This window comes from Neolamprologus brichardi, chromosome 9 (genome assembly GCF_056152115.1).
Source record: "Neolamprologus brichardi isolate AB-2024 chromosome 9, ASM5615211v1, whole genome shotgun sequence".
NCBI lineage: Eukaryota > Metazoa > Chordata > Actinopteri > Cichliformes > Cichlidae > Neolamprologus > Neolamprologus brichardi.
Window position 1 is genome coordinate 1,151,479 of NC_142112.1, and position 13,572 is coordinate 1,165,050.

Genomic DNA, 13,572 nt, shown 5'->3' on the forward strand with positions numbered 1-13,572 from the left:
GTGTGTGGGCCTACTGATCCACAGTGTCAGCACAACTTTTACATCATATTCATCTCAGCTCCAAACAGCTGAAGCCAACAGGAAGCAGCTTCAAACAAACACAACAAGAGAAAAAACTCTGAATGTTTCACATTAAAGTCGTACATTTATCATAAAACAGGACAAAGACTTGAAAAAGTCGTGTTTTTCCTTCCAGGAACCACAAGGCTTCACTTTTAAAGGTGAAGTGTGAAAGAAATGGACATATTTGAAGTCCAACACCTTTTTCCAGTCACATGATTAAAGCAGACAAACTACAAGCTCATTTTCATTCCAACAAGTCATCTTCTGACCTGGACTAACTACACTGGTCTCTATGTGCAGCTAAGTTTTCATTTTAATTTCAACTGAGATTTTATTTTATTTTATTTTTTGTGCTCAACGCAGATTGTCTGTGCGCAGAGACCGTGCCAGCAGCACGCAATTGCGCACGCGCGCAGTTTAGAGGGAACACTGGGAACCACCACAGTTCACTTCAACAAAACTTTACTTCAGATTTGTTTTCATGTTTTGATCCAGTGATGAGAGCTGTTTCCCCCATGTCCAGTCCTTGTACTAAGCTAGGCTAAACATGTCCAGTGCCTGTCTCTGTGCAGCTTTTAATCTGATGTTAATAAGGTAGAAATGGAGGAAGAAGAAAATGACTTCATCAATCAACATGCAGCTACCAACCCAAATGGTGAGGTGGTGGTTAGTTATTACTGTTGTTTATGTTCCCCTACATTATCCTACATTCAAATATATTCTCCAGCTACAATAGTGTTTGTGTTCCTAACAGGATTTCATGAATGTGTTATTGTTCATGTCACATCTGTATGAAACAAAGAGGAAGTGAGGTTTATCCTTCATGATCACAAACTGTTCCAGCATGTAAACCTGAGATCTGTGTGGAGCAGCTGACCTGTACGATGTGATCAACACAAACATTATTTACCATCAGTTGCTGTGTGACTGAACCACGTGGGTGTATGAAACATCGCTTTTAGTTTTAATAGCACATGGCAACATTCAGACGTGAATCTATACAGTAACACTTTGATTTGTTACAGTGAAGAGACTGTTGAAGGGAACGATGAGGGGAAACTGTAACAGCAGCAACAGAAACCCAGGAGACAAAGCTGAGGTCTGGGTTCCTCTATGCTACACACAGCCTCCTGGTCCTGGACTTTAGTAAACACATAAATATCTCCAAGTACACTTACTTCAGAAACTCTATTAAAACTCATTACAAGTTTACTTCAGCTTTAAATTACTCACAACATCAGCACACATGAGTAAACAAAGTAACTCACACAGCTACTGTTCAAGTTTAGTCATCTTTAATACAAATATACCTCATTATTATGACTCTCACAGCTACCTGCTCATTGAACTGAACAATAATTCTGTTTTACCATTAAAACAAAATATGTGACTGTAAAATATCTTCAGACAGTAATTAAGAATCTCCTAAGCAATCCAAAAATAAATAAGTTCACCTGCCAATTCTATAAAGCTTGGTTGTTTATACAATAATATCATTTAATGATCAGCAGTGGGGATGTTTGGATCCTGACCTGAGAGTTTCCAGTGTACAATGTGGACTCTGCAGTGCAGCAGACAGAAGCTTCACTCCTGGATCTCGCAGGTCATTGTTGCTCAGGTTCAGCTCTTTCAGACTAGAGGACTGGGAGTTGAGAACTGAGGACAGAGCATCACAGCTTCTCTCTGAGAGGTTACAGCCACTCAGTCTGGAAGAAAACAAACAAACAAATTAATTAAATCAGTCAAATTAAACATTTTTTAATGCCAGCATGCAATACAATTATTGGTTAAGTAAATAGCTTTATTAAAACACAACTCTTCTTCTATATCAGCACTTACTCCTTGTAAGCTCCACCTGCTCCACCTTCTGAGTCAGAAGACATGAAAACAAACTGTAAATCTAGTAGAAACATGATTGGAAATCTTCTCAGATCCATTTGTACACTTAGAGCCTGATCCTGAAATATAGCAGCACGGACATTCCCAACAGCAAAGGGTTCATGCTGATCTGAGCTGGCTTGGCCCTGGCTTATTGAAGATTAAAGAAAGCGGAATCAGCTGATCAAAACCCCACAAGGCTGCCCGCTGTGACTGAAACAATGGGACGGGTCGTGACTTCTCAAAATGGGCTCATTGAACGCAGCACGGATAAGATCTTGAAGAAGCTCATGGCGGTCGTGAGTTCTCAGACTTTGCTCTTTGAGCACAAAACTGATAACCTCTCGGAGAAGCTCGTGGCTCTCCAACGGGAGATTGAGAGACGAGTGATGGACTGTTAGATCAGCTGTGACACTGACATGCAGTTGTTCGCACCAAAGAAAACCACCATCATTTCATGCGGCTAACATACCGGCGCCAGCTGTGGTCTCAAGGCTGGAGCTAAACATAACAAATCTCACCCTGATAACAGACGGTGTTTAGACTGTTCCTTCCCATCCTAAGCATGCTTATCCCCTCCCGGTGCAGACGGTGGGTCGAGAGGACCAGCGCAAATGCTGCAGGCCCGGATGCACTGTCTACACCGGCTGTCTCTCACCTTTTACCCATCCCTGTTGCTTGTCATGTGTTTCTATGGCGTATTAAGAGTTTTCATGTGCTCTGCGCTAAGGTCATTTTTTTTCTGTTCTCAAACTGATCTCCCTGTTGGAGCTCAGTCTGGGGGGAGTTCTTTTTTCTCCTCATCTTTCCTGATGTTGTGCATTTTCCGCTGTTCGGTTCCGGGTCGCTGCTCTAGCGGCTGACCGGCCAGCTACCTAGCCTGACCTGTCTCCCCAATGTGATGTTTGTGTATTGTATGTACGGTTGGGAAGGTCAGTATCCTAATAGCCCCTTGAAAATAAATACAGTGTTCTGAATCTGAATCTGAAACGATTACAGAAGACGACTCTGTTCAGTAAATATTACGCTGATGCTATCAAGAAATACCAAAGGTAGGTAAAACTCTGGTTGTTGCAGCCATCCAGTAATGCTTTGTACTGTTCTGCTGCAGTTTGTGACACCTGGTTGATGAGTTGTGAAGGATGATGAAACAAACACTTTACTCAATGTTTTTCTTCTAAACTGGATGTAATTTTGACAGCCGAGAGTTTTTCACAATCTATCCCAGCTGCAAATAGGAACACAACAAATAAATAACTTTACCCACTTGGATCCTTATCATTCAAGATTGTGAAAAGATTCTCTACTCAGAGAATACTGGTGATTTTAAATGAGAGAGATGATTGGGAAGATGATGAAAGGGAAGAGTTTTCACAACTTGAGGCCTTTTGTCTTCACTGTATAGGACAGAGAAGACAAGAAGGGAGGGAGAAGTGAGGAGAATAACACACAGGAAATGGTTTTGGGGAGACTCAAACCAGGCCCTGGAGTCACTGCTCAGGATAATTTTGTTACTTTGAAAGACGAAATCAGAGTGCCTTGAAATTGATATGGTATCACTGTGGGGTTGGACACTATTGGATACTATTGATTTAACATCCTGTGGAAAAATGAAATTTCAATTTAAGAGCATTTTGAAATTGTTAAATGAGTAAGTCATTTTGGAAGGCAGAATCAGACTTGATATTGATATAGTATCACTTTGGGGTTGTATACTGTTGATCTAAATAGTTCCAAGAGTGAGTCAGATATGTCAACAAGACAAAACGGCAAACAAGAACGTATTTTTTTTTTCCTCACTCTTACTATCTGAAGCCGTTCATTGAACTACCAAATAAACAACTCTTTCTGGCCAGACACGTGGCAGCACTTCTGCTATAATTTTGTTTGTATTTAACAAAATAAAAATGCAGGCATAAGCGTACACATTAGTTTTTGACTGCAAGTTAAAAACTGTTTTCTTTCCAAATAAATCTGTCACTGAACTAACACAGCCAATCCATCAACATGTTTACGAAACACTTATTTTATTTCTATTAGATCTGAAAGTGTTGTGTAACACTACAACCTGAAACAACAAATAGATGTGTTTGCCTGTACAGGAGATAAAGGAAAAAAACAACAGCTGTGAAATGGAATAGTCCAAATCACCAAAGCAAACTGGACCTGGGCTTGTTGCAGGATCTGAAGTTACTAAACGTTTTGTGAGTGTGTGCACTCACACTTAGGACCATATAATTATAAATATGTGCGTGATGAAAGTTGGGCAGCACGCTAACGTGCTTACTCCACTCTGTGTGCTCCTATGGGTCTGACCCTTTCACTCCTTTGATTTTTTCTTTTTTTTGCCTTTCCGTCACGTGTCTTTGTACGGAGCTGCTGTGTTCTTCATCGTTTTGTACAGAACTGTTTTTGGGGCAAATAAAATGCAAGTAGGGATTAAAGCCGCAGAACTAATGATTACCGGTGCTGGAAATGCTAGCGCTTCATGCAGTGTCTTGATGTTGTTGCCACGGGTACCCACAAAGTCGACAATGTCAATCTCTATAGATAAGTTTTTTTGTTTGTTTAAATCACCTCATTGCCTAGTGAGTTGTTTCAGTAACGGTTTTCAGTTGTGGTAATAAACCTTTTGTTTTTCTTTTTTATCTGACCCTCCTGTCTCTGGGCTCATTCATGTTACCTCCCCTGTTGCCTAGCAGAGCCGGGGCGTACCATGTTTCTCAGGTTAGGGTTAATCCATTCATTCTACAACTGCACGTGAATTATACTTTATACACAGATCCACAGTCTCTGATTGCTCTGAAATCTCACTGACAGCCAACAGGTAAAAAGGAAAGTCCAGACTGACAGTCTCTGTGGGGTTAGGCAGTGAACTGCTCATGCTGCGTTCAAGTGCATCACAAACTACTGGAATTGGATCCAACTTTGTGAAGCAGACTTCCTACCAGCTGCTGTTTTGAACATTTCTCATTTCCTCATGAACTTTATTAAACTCTGTAAATGAACTGAGAACTATTTCTACATTTGAAACTATGGATTCATTTTCCCATTCACCTCTGTACGTTGGTGTATAAATGAATGTTAGACTGGGCTCCATGGAAACACTTGGACTGGTCTGAGCTACCTTCTTTCCGTAGTCCAACAGAGTCCTTTCTCTTCTCCAGCTTCTGTTTGAAATCCTCTCACAGAGCCTGAATCCTGCTTTGTTGTCATGTTTGGGCCTGTGTTCGGCTGCTCTGTTCCTCTGCTTTAACACACACCTCACCACAGCAGCTGTGTGGGTCGTCTCTGTAGCAGCCAGATCAGCTTCTGATAAATGAACATCATCACAGCTCCTAACTTCACCTTTGTTAGCTTTGCAATAATTCATGTCTTTCCTTTCTCTCTCTACATTTCCACACAAGCTCAAAGTCTCTGCAGCCTGTTTTTATCTGCTATCATCAGATCTTCATCATCCTCATTCACATCCCTCACACACTCTACAGCCTCATCAGCACTGACTTCATCTTCACTGACTGATGGAGCACAACATGAACCTGTGGAGGCTGAAACACTGTCCTGTCAAACATCTCCCCGTCACCACTCCACTTCTGTCAGCCTGTAAATGAACCCTGCTCAAGTCTGTCACTTCTGTTTGGAGCCAAAAGGAAAAACTGTTGTTCAGTCGTTTGGAAAGACAACATTTCTGAAAGCACTCAAACTTCTTCACATTTGTCTTCAGACACATCCTGAACATTTAGGAACTAAAGAAAGTTTCAAACATCAATCAAAGACCTGAAATATAGAAAAACAACAACAGCCGCAGTCAGTGAACTCACCTCAGAGTCTCCAGTCGACAGTTTGGACTCTCCAGTCCAGCACACAGAAGCTTCACACCTGAATCCTGCAGCCAATTCCCACTCATGTCCAGCTCTGTCAGATGGGAGGGGTTGGACTTCAGAGCTGAGGCCACAACTTCACAGTGAGTCTCTGAGAGTCCACACCGAGTCAGTCTGTGATGATAGAAAATATAAAATGTGTTATTATAAAAGCAGAAAATCTGCATTATAAACACAGACTGAATGTATATGAAGACAAAACAGAGTGAGGTCATAATCTGATGAATCTGCTCTTCACATCTGTGCTTCAGCTCCTCTTACTGTGTTTGACATGACACAACGATTGAGTCTCTCTCAGACCTGCAGACTTTTAATGAGAATCTTTGTTTGGCTTTAATCTGCAGATGAAGGAGGAAGATGGTGTCACATTTAGGCTTCCATAATGTCCACAGTCTGTCACTGAGATCTGATCCAGAGTCAGAGTGAAGACACACATTTGGACTGTTTCCTGTTTTGACTCCAGAACATTTGAATGAGTTCAGCTCAGTGAAGAGTTCCAGCTGGAAAGATGATCTCTGTTTGCTACCTGCTGTCAGGTACGACTGTTCACGTCCACACGCAGGAAAAACCTGCTGACTGTTACCAAACGGAGCAGAAATCTCATCACTGGACAATAATGATGAATGAACTCAGAGCTGCTGATATCAGATCTGATTTCAGGAACTAAACACAGAAATGATTGGCTCATTTTAGCTTTCTGAGCCATTATCTGCTGGTGTGTCGCTAGTTGGCAGAAAATGATTTGTATTCCTGTTCAGGGCTTCAGTGTTTATGAGTCCAGATCCAGGTGACAGCAAGTCAAAATGATGTCACCTGTCTGTGTCCAGCAGCAGCCTGTATTCACTTTGAATATTGTTATAACCTGACATGGATCAGTTTGTCTTTGATTGGCTTGTAAATGTCACTGTTTCCATTGGACCTGAGTGACGGTACAAAGACAGAGAGGGAGAGAAAGGAGAGAGAGGATGGAGACAGCAAAGAGAGAGCAAACACACACAGGTGAGAGTGGACAGGTGACCAAGGTCAGCAACCAATCAGAAATGGTAAATGGCCTGTATTTGTATAGCACTTTTACTAGTCCCCCCTAGGGACCCCAAAGCGCTTTACACACCCAGTCATCCACCCATTCACTCTCACATTCATACACTGGTGGAGGCAGCTACAGTTGTAGGCACAGCTGCCCTGGGGCAGACTGACAGAGGCGAGGCTGCCATATCGCGCCATCGGCCCCTCTGGCCAACACCAGTAGGCGGTAGGTGAAGTGTCTTGCCCAAGGACACAACGACCGAGACGGTCCGAGCCGGGGCTCAAAAGCTTCTGTTTGACCCACAGTCAGAGACCCACATAACTGCACATAACCATCAGTGTGTTACTCTGATATCAAATATGGATCCTGCTCTTACAATAATGATCATCAGATTATATTATTGTGTTATTTTGTAGCTGAATACGTAGGGGTGGGCGATAGAAACGATATACGATAGAAACTGTATAAATTTGGCCAACCATAGAGATTTTGACTATATCGCTCTACCGCGATAGCGCATGTTGATGATGTCATCAAGCTGTGCCTGTTTTGGTCGAAAGCATCGCAGCAGCTACAACCATAATCTGCAAATTATGCCGGGCGACAGTCATAGCAAAGAGATGAAGCACTTTTGAAATATCGGGAAAGCCAAAAAACTGCGCTTCCTCCACTTCTGTAACATTGGTCGTGTCCAAATTCATGGGCTGCATCCTCCTGAGGCCGCATTTGTAGACCGATTACGTCACAGCGACGTGCCGAAGGCTGTCCTAATTCATAGGGCCTTTCTCAATATGCGTACTTGTGCGTACTTGCGTTCTTGTGTATATGATACGTCATCAGTCGGAGACCAAGTACTGTTCCAATTCGAAGTACGCATCAAGCCGAGAACGTGAAAAAGCGGATGTGTTCTCACTCTGCCCGTTTTATCGAGCATGCATCGGTGGTGACTTGTGTGGACTTGGTACAGCTAAATATCCCAGAATGCATTTCGTCCAAAACTCAAACGCGGCAATGGCGGACGAGCGGGGCTAAAAACTTTTAAATATTACTCTTTCTGGGTCACAAAATAAACTTAAGTTCTTTTCAAGCGAGAATGTAGCTGTGTAAACTTCAAATATCTGCTCGATTTATCAAGATATCATATATTTCCAAACGAGCTCCGACGTTTTCGGAGACGTCTGTGACCCGCCAGCTCCATAGCAGACAGCGAGGTCGAGGATTATTACAGCCGGCAAGAACAGCGGACTCCCGGCACATCGTTTCCAACCCCCCCGCAGTCTTTTCGCTACTCAGGTTAAACAAACCCCAAACCCCAGTAGCTGTCTATTGTACTGAGTGTCCACTAAAATAAAAATAAAAGCGTTCTAACATCTCACTCTACCTACTGGGATAGCTCAGTAGGTAGAGTGGTTGCCCCATGATCGGAAGGTCGGGGGTTCGACTCCACTGAACGGTTACCCTGAGGTTCCCCTGAGCAAGGTACCGTCCCTACACACTGCTCCCCGGGCGCTGCATTGGTGGCTGCCCACTGCTTCACTGGGTGAATGGGTTAAATGCAGAGGAGCAATTTCCCTACGGGGACTAACACATACACACACATACACACACCTGCTTGTTTTTATTAAGGTATGTACACGTATCTACATGTACACTATTTGTATTAATAGAGATTTCACTACTGAGGTTAAACATGATATATAAGTCACTTAGATCACTTCTAAATGTTAATGTTTGGTTTATTTCAGTGTTTTATTTGTTCCTGAGTAAACCGGTTTGGCTGTGATTAAAGCTCCATAACATATTACTCACAGTTAAATTAAGAGGGGACGGCAGTAAAAACTCCGGACCTGTGACATCATCAAGTATGCTGGCGTTCCAATTGTACAAATCCCGAGTCTGTACTCGCATTCTCGGCGAGTATGTACTCGCCAAGAACGCGAGTACATTCTCAATTCTCAAGTAAGCGAGTAAGGGCCGTAGACTCCTCCGAATGCAGCCGACAAATGCGTCCTACTTTTCCCCGAATTTGAAGGATGGGTCGGGTGTGTCCTTGGTGGCCTACCATATCCCAGAATTCATAGCGCGGCCCAGCCAAACTCCAGTTTCCAACAATGGCGGCCGCTACTAAGTTTTAAAATTACTCTTATTAATCTTTCTGGGTCACAAAATAAACGTTTAACATATTTTCAGGCGAGAAAGTAGCTGTGTAAACATCAAATATCTGCTCGGTTTATCAAGATATCGCATATTTGCAAAAGTGCTTTGACGTTTTCAGAGACGTCTGCTACCCACCAGCTCGATAGCTAACCGGGAGCTCGAGGGTCACTGATGCGGCCGAGAACGGCACAACTCCCGGCACATCATTTTCAGATCACCGCGGAGTTTCGCTACTCGGGTTAAACGTGATATATAAGTCACTTAGACAACCTAAAAATGTTATTGTTGGGCTTTTTTCAGTGTTTTGTTTGTTCGTGAGTAAATCGGTTTGGCTGAGATTAAAGTTATTAGATTAGATTAGATAAAATAAAACTTTATTAATCCCCCGGGTGGGTTCCTCCTTGGTTTTTACACAGCTGACTAAACGTCAAACAGAAAACTGATTAAACAGAAGTGTGAGACGGTCGAGAATTTACGCCAGTGTCCTGTTATATTTTTTGGTTATGGTTAAATTATTTATATAGCACATTTAATTACAACAGGAGCGCTGACCAAAGTGCTGTACAAGAATACAACATACATAATAAAATAACAAATAACTCTCATGCTGTATTAAAAGCCAGTAAATAAAAATGCGTTTTAAGATAAGAGTTAAAAAAGATTGACAGTGGGAGCCTGTCTGATGTGTAGGGGTAAATTATTCCACAGCTTAGGCGCTACGACTGCAAATACTCAATCGCCTCTATGAACCAGCCTCGACCTTGGTACAGCTAAAAGCAAAAGATCACTTGATCTAAGAGATCTAAGGGGGTATAAGTCTGCAAGAGGTCAGACAAATACCCGGGAGCCTGTCCATTCAGGGCTTTGTAGGTCAACAATAAAATTTTAAAGTTAATTCTGAAGCAGACAGGGAGCCAATGAAGAGAGGCGAGCACCGGGGAAATGTGTTCACGTCCTTTAGTGTCAGAAGACGAGCTGCAGCATTCTGGACCAACTGCAGCCTTGCCAGGCAGGTCTGGCTAACTCCAGCATATGAGGAGTTACAATAGACCAGCTGGGATATAATGAAAGCATGAATCGCCCCTTTGAAGTTTTTGAAAGGTAAAAATGATCTCACCTTAGATAAAAGCCTCAGTTTGAAGAAGGACCGCTGTACGACTGAGCTAATTTGTTTTTCAAAGGTGAAATTGCTGTCAAATATAACCCCCAAATTTTTGGCATGTGATTTGACAAAAGGCTCAAGACTGTGCAGGTTAAAATTAGAGGTGCTGGGGTTGCTGCTTGGTCCAAAAATTATCACTTCGGTTTTGTTCTCATTGAAGTTAAGGAAGATTTAACTTTACCGAGACACTGAAGTAAGGGTTCTAGTGAGGCAGAACTATTTCCCTTCATTTGAAGATAGATCTGAGTATCATCGGCATATGAATGAAAACAAATGTTATATTTTCTAAAAATTGGACCTAAAGGCAGCATATAAATGGAGAACAATATTGGCCCCAGTATTGATCCCTGGGGAACACCACGAGTAAGGGGAGCTGAGGAAGAGATAAAATCGCCAAAGCTCACAGAGAAGGTCCTGTCAGACAGACCTGAACCACTCTAATGGGGTGCCCTTTACGCCACAATGCTCCAACCGTGAGATTAAGATGCTGTGGTCAACAGTATCGAAGGCAGCGGTCAGATCTAAGAGCAGAAGCACAGCTGAGTCACCTGAGTCAGTGGCTAATAAAAGATCATTAAGAACTTTTAAAAGCACAGTTTCTGTGCTATGAAGAGTTTTAAAACCAGACTGAAACCTCTCAAGAACATTGTGTCTGTTTACAAAAGATTGCAGCTAAACAAACACAATCTTTTCCAAAATTTTCGACAGGAAGGAGCTTTGAAATAGGCCTGAAGTTAGTGAGGACAGAGGAGTCAAGATTAGGTTTTTAAGTACAGGCTGAACAACAGCATGTTTAAAACAGGCTGCACAACACCTGAGCTAAGGCTGCTATTAAAAATAGCTAAAATGTCAGAACTGACAACCTAGAAGATGTGTTGGAATAATGTCATTTGGACACGATGATGTCTTTGTGCCACTACATACTTCCTCCATCTGATCAAGACACACAGGCTCAAACTGATCAAAAACAGCAGAGCAGGTGAATATTTTAGAAATGTCATGTGAAGGCAGGGCGATCATAGATCGAAGCTGTTTTATCTTATTGATAAAAAACTGCAAGAACCTTTCACAGGTGTCTGAGGAACTGTTAATACAAGAAGCTGGGGAAATATTCAGGGCAGAGTCAATAATTGAAAAAAGAATCCGAGGATTATTGGAGCTATTCTCAATAACATTAGAAAGAAACCTCGACTTTTCTGCTTTTACAATGTCCTGATACCTGTACAGACTGTCTCTCAACATGAGAAACCTGCAGCCCATCTTTTTTCCACTTACGTTCAAGCCTTCCTGCACTCTCGTCTGGCTGAACGAGTGGCCGTATTTATCCATGGGTCTGGTCGTGGTTTCGAGCTTATAGTTTTAAAAGGAGCGTCCTCATCAAGGATAGTTTTGCATTTATCATAAAAACTAACTGTCATTTCCTCGGTACCAAAGCCAAGGGGAGATCTTATAACTTTTTTAAAAGCAATAGAAAATTGTTCTGTTGTAGATTGGTTAAAAACACGACAACGACGTGTTGAAATAAGAGGTGTAAAATGGCGGAGAGATAAAAGTATATCAAACACAACAAGACAGTGATCAGAAAAAACAGCATCACATATTTCCATGTTTAGGACCGGTAACCCTAGAGACAGCACAAGATCCAATGTATGACCCTGTTTCTGGGTTGGCCCAGACACAAGTTGAGCAAGACTGAAGGAGTCTATCAAACTTAAAAAGTCTCTGGCCAGTGAATTGGAGGGACAACACACACGAATATTAAAATCTCCAACGATTAAGATTCAATCGTAGTTTGGCACAGTTCCAGCTAAGAAGTTTGAAAAGTCTTGGACAAAATCCTTGTGATATTTTGGAGGTCTGTATACAGCTGCAACGAGTGTCGGGCGGGGATGCCCCAATTCAAACGTCAGAAGTTCAAAACTAGAATACGAGTGAGTTAAGAGTTGTTTGCAAGAGAGCTTCTTCCTAAAAACAGCTGCCACTCCACCACCACGCCCAGTCATCCTCGGCACATTAAGATATTCACAGTCAGGCAGTAAAAGTTCAGTAAAACAGCTGGACTCACCGACTCTCTGCCAAGTTTCCGTTAAAAGCATTAGATCCAGTCCCCGATCAGTAAAGAAGTCCTTAAGAATAAACGTTTTGTTTGCTAGCGATCGAGCATTAACAAGACTTAATCTTAATGGTACCGGTGGGCTCAACGGCCGAAGCGGATGCCCGACCTATCGGCCGTAGGTTCTGAGGGTTTACTCCACCTGAGTGAAGACGGGGGGGACGCTGGCGAGGGGTTATTGTCGTAAGCCCAACAACAGGTGTCAGGCAAGTGTAAGCCATGTCCAGAGAGTGCCAGTAGTTGACGCGGTCACATCCAGTCGGGATAGGGTGAGGTATTTTTCGAAATCGTGTCCAGGTAGCCTTGATTCTCACCAATAAGCCACTGCGTTTCCCACGGCGTCTACAGCGCCCTCTCAGTTGAGGTAGTGCCGGAACACAACGGAGACAAGCTGGAACTCCTGACAGGAGCGGTGGGAGAAGGTTCCCTGATATCCACGATTGCAATAAAGAGTTTTTAACTGAGAGGATCTTAAAGCCAGCAGCATTTGGTGATCATATACAAGTAGAGAGTTAGCATGTTTTAAAACAAAGTAAAAATAAAACACTAGTACAAGATAGCAAGGAGCAGACGGCTGAGTTTATTAAACTCCACCGAGACAGCGGTGATGCTAATCTGAAGGCTAGACCGTCCCATTTCCCCAGCCGTTTACTTCCGGCCTACCCGACCTTCTGAGGACCCGGCCCACGTAGACCGAAGGCCGGGTCCTCAGGAGGATGCAGCCCATGAATTTGGACACGACTATTGATTCATTAATGTTGAATTCTCTCGCTGCTGCTCAGTTTGGCCCGTGTACAGCATCCCTGCTATGATTGCATTTGTCCCTGACCACCAGAATCCGTCACGTTAACTTTTATCGAGTGGAAAAAAAGTTGGCGTTCATCCTCCAGCTTTACTGTGCTAATGTTAAGCTAACATAGCTGTGTCGCTAGCAATCACGTAGCACAACATTATATACCAGGTAGCCCAACTTCAGTAACCCTACAAACGTCACTGCTGTTTAGTTTTCTGTCTTCATTTATGTTGGAAGTGATAGCAGAGCTGTACGTTTGAATTAGTTTCAAAAATCTCTCAGTCAGAACATGCTATGAAATGTTTGGGTGTAAACTAGCGAGCTAACTTCCTGTTAACTTCTAACTCCGTTAAATTTAATAATTTCTGTGTTCATGGATGCCTGGATGTTAAATTTAATTGTTACACCTGGTAAAGCAGCAACGCTGATGATTTAATTAAAGATGAAAGAATTTAGACCGTTTTTAACTCAGTGTTCGTTTGACTTTGGGACCTGAAC

The 13,572-nt window shown here is 42.6% G+C and overlaps 1 protein-coding gene across 1 annotated transcript in view; it reads right to left on the reverse strand.

Annotated features, from left to right (window-relative positions):
- Nucleotides 1–13,572, reverse strand: part of LOC148101080 (protein NLRC3-like) — a 34,758-nt gene that overhangs the window by 17,626 nt on the left and 3,560 nt on the right. Inside the window, exons 3-4 of the mRNA XM_087845784.1 lie at nt 5,763–5,936; nt 1,596–1,769 (exon numbers count right to left, since the gene is read on the reverse strand). Coding sequence (XP_087701910.1) covers nt 1,596–1,769; nt 5,763–5,936 — 348 coding nt within the window. The remainder of the gene's footprint in view (nt 1–1,595; nt 1,770–5,762; nt 5,937–13,572) is intronic.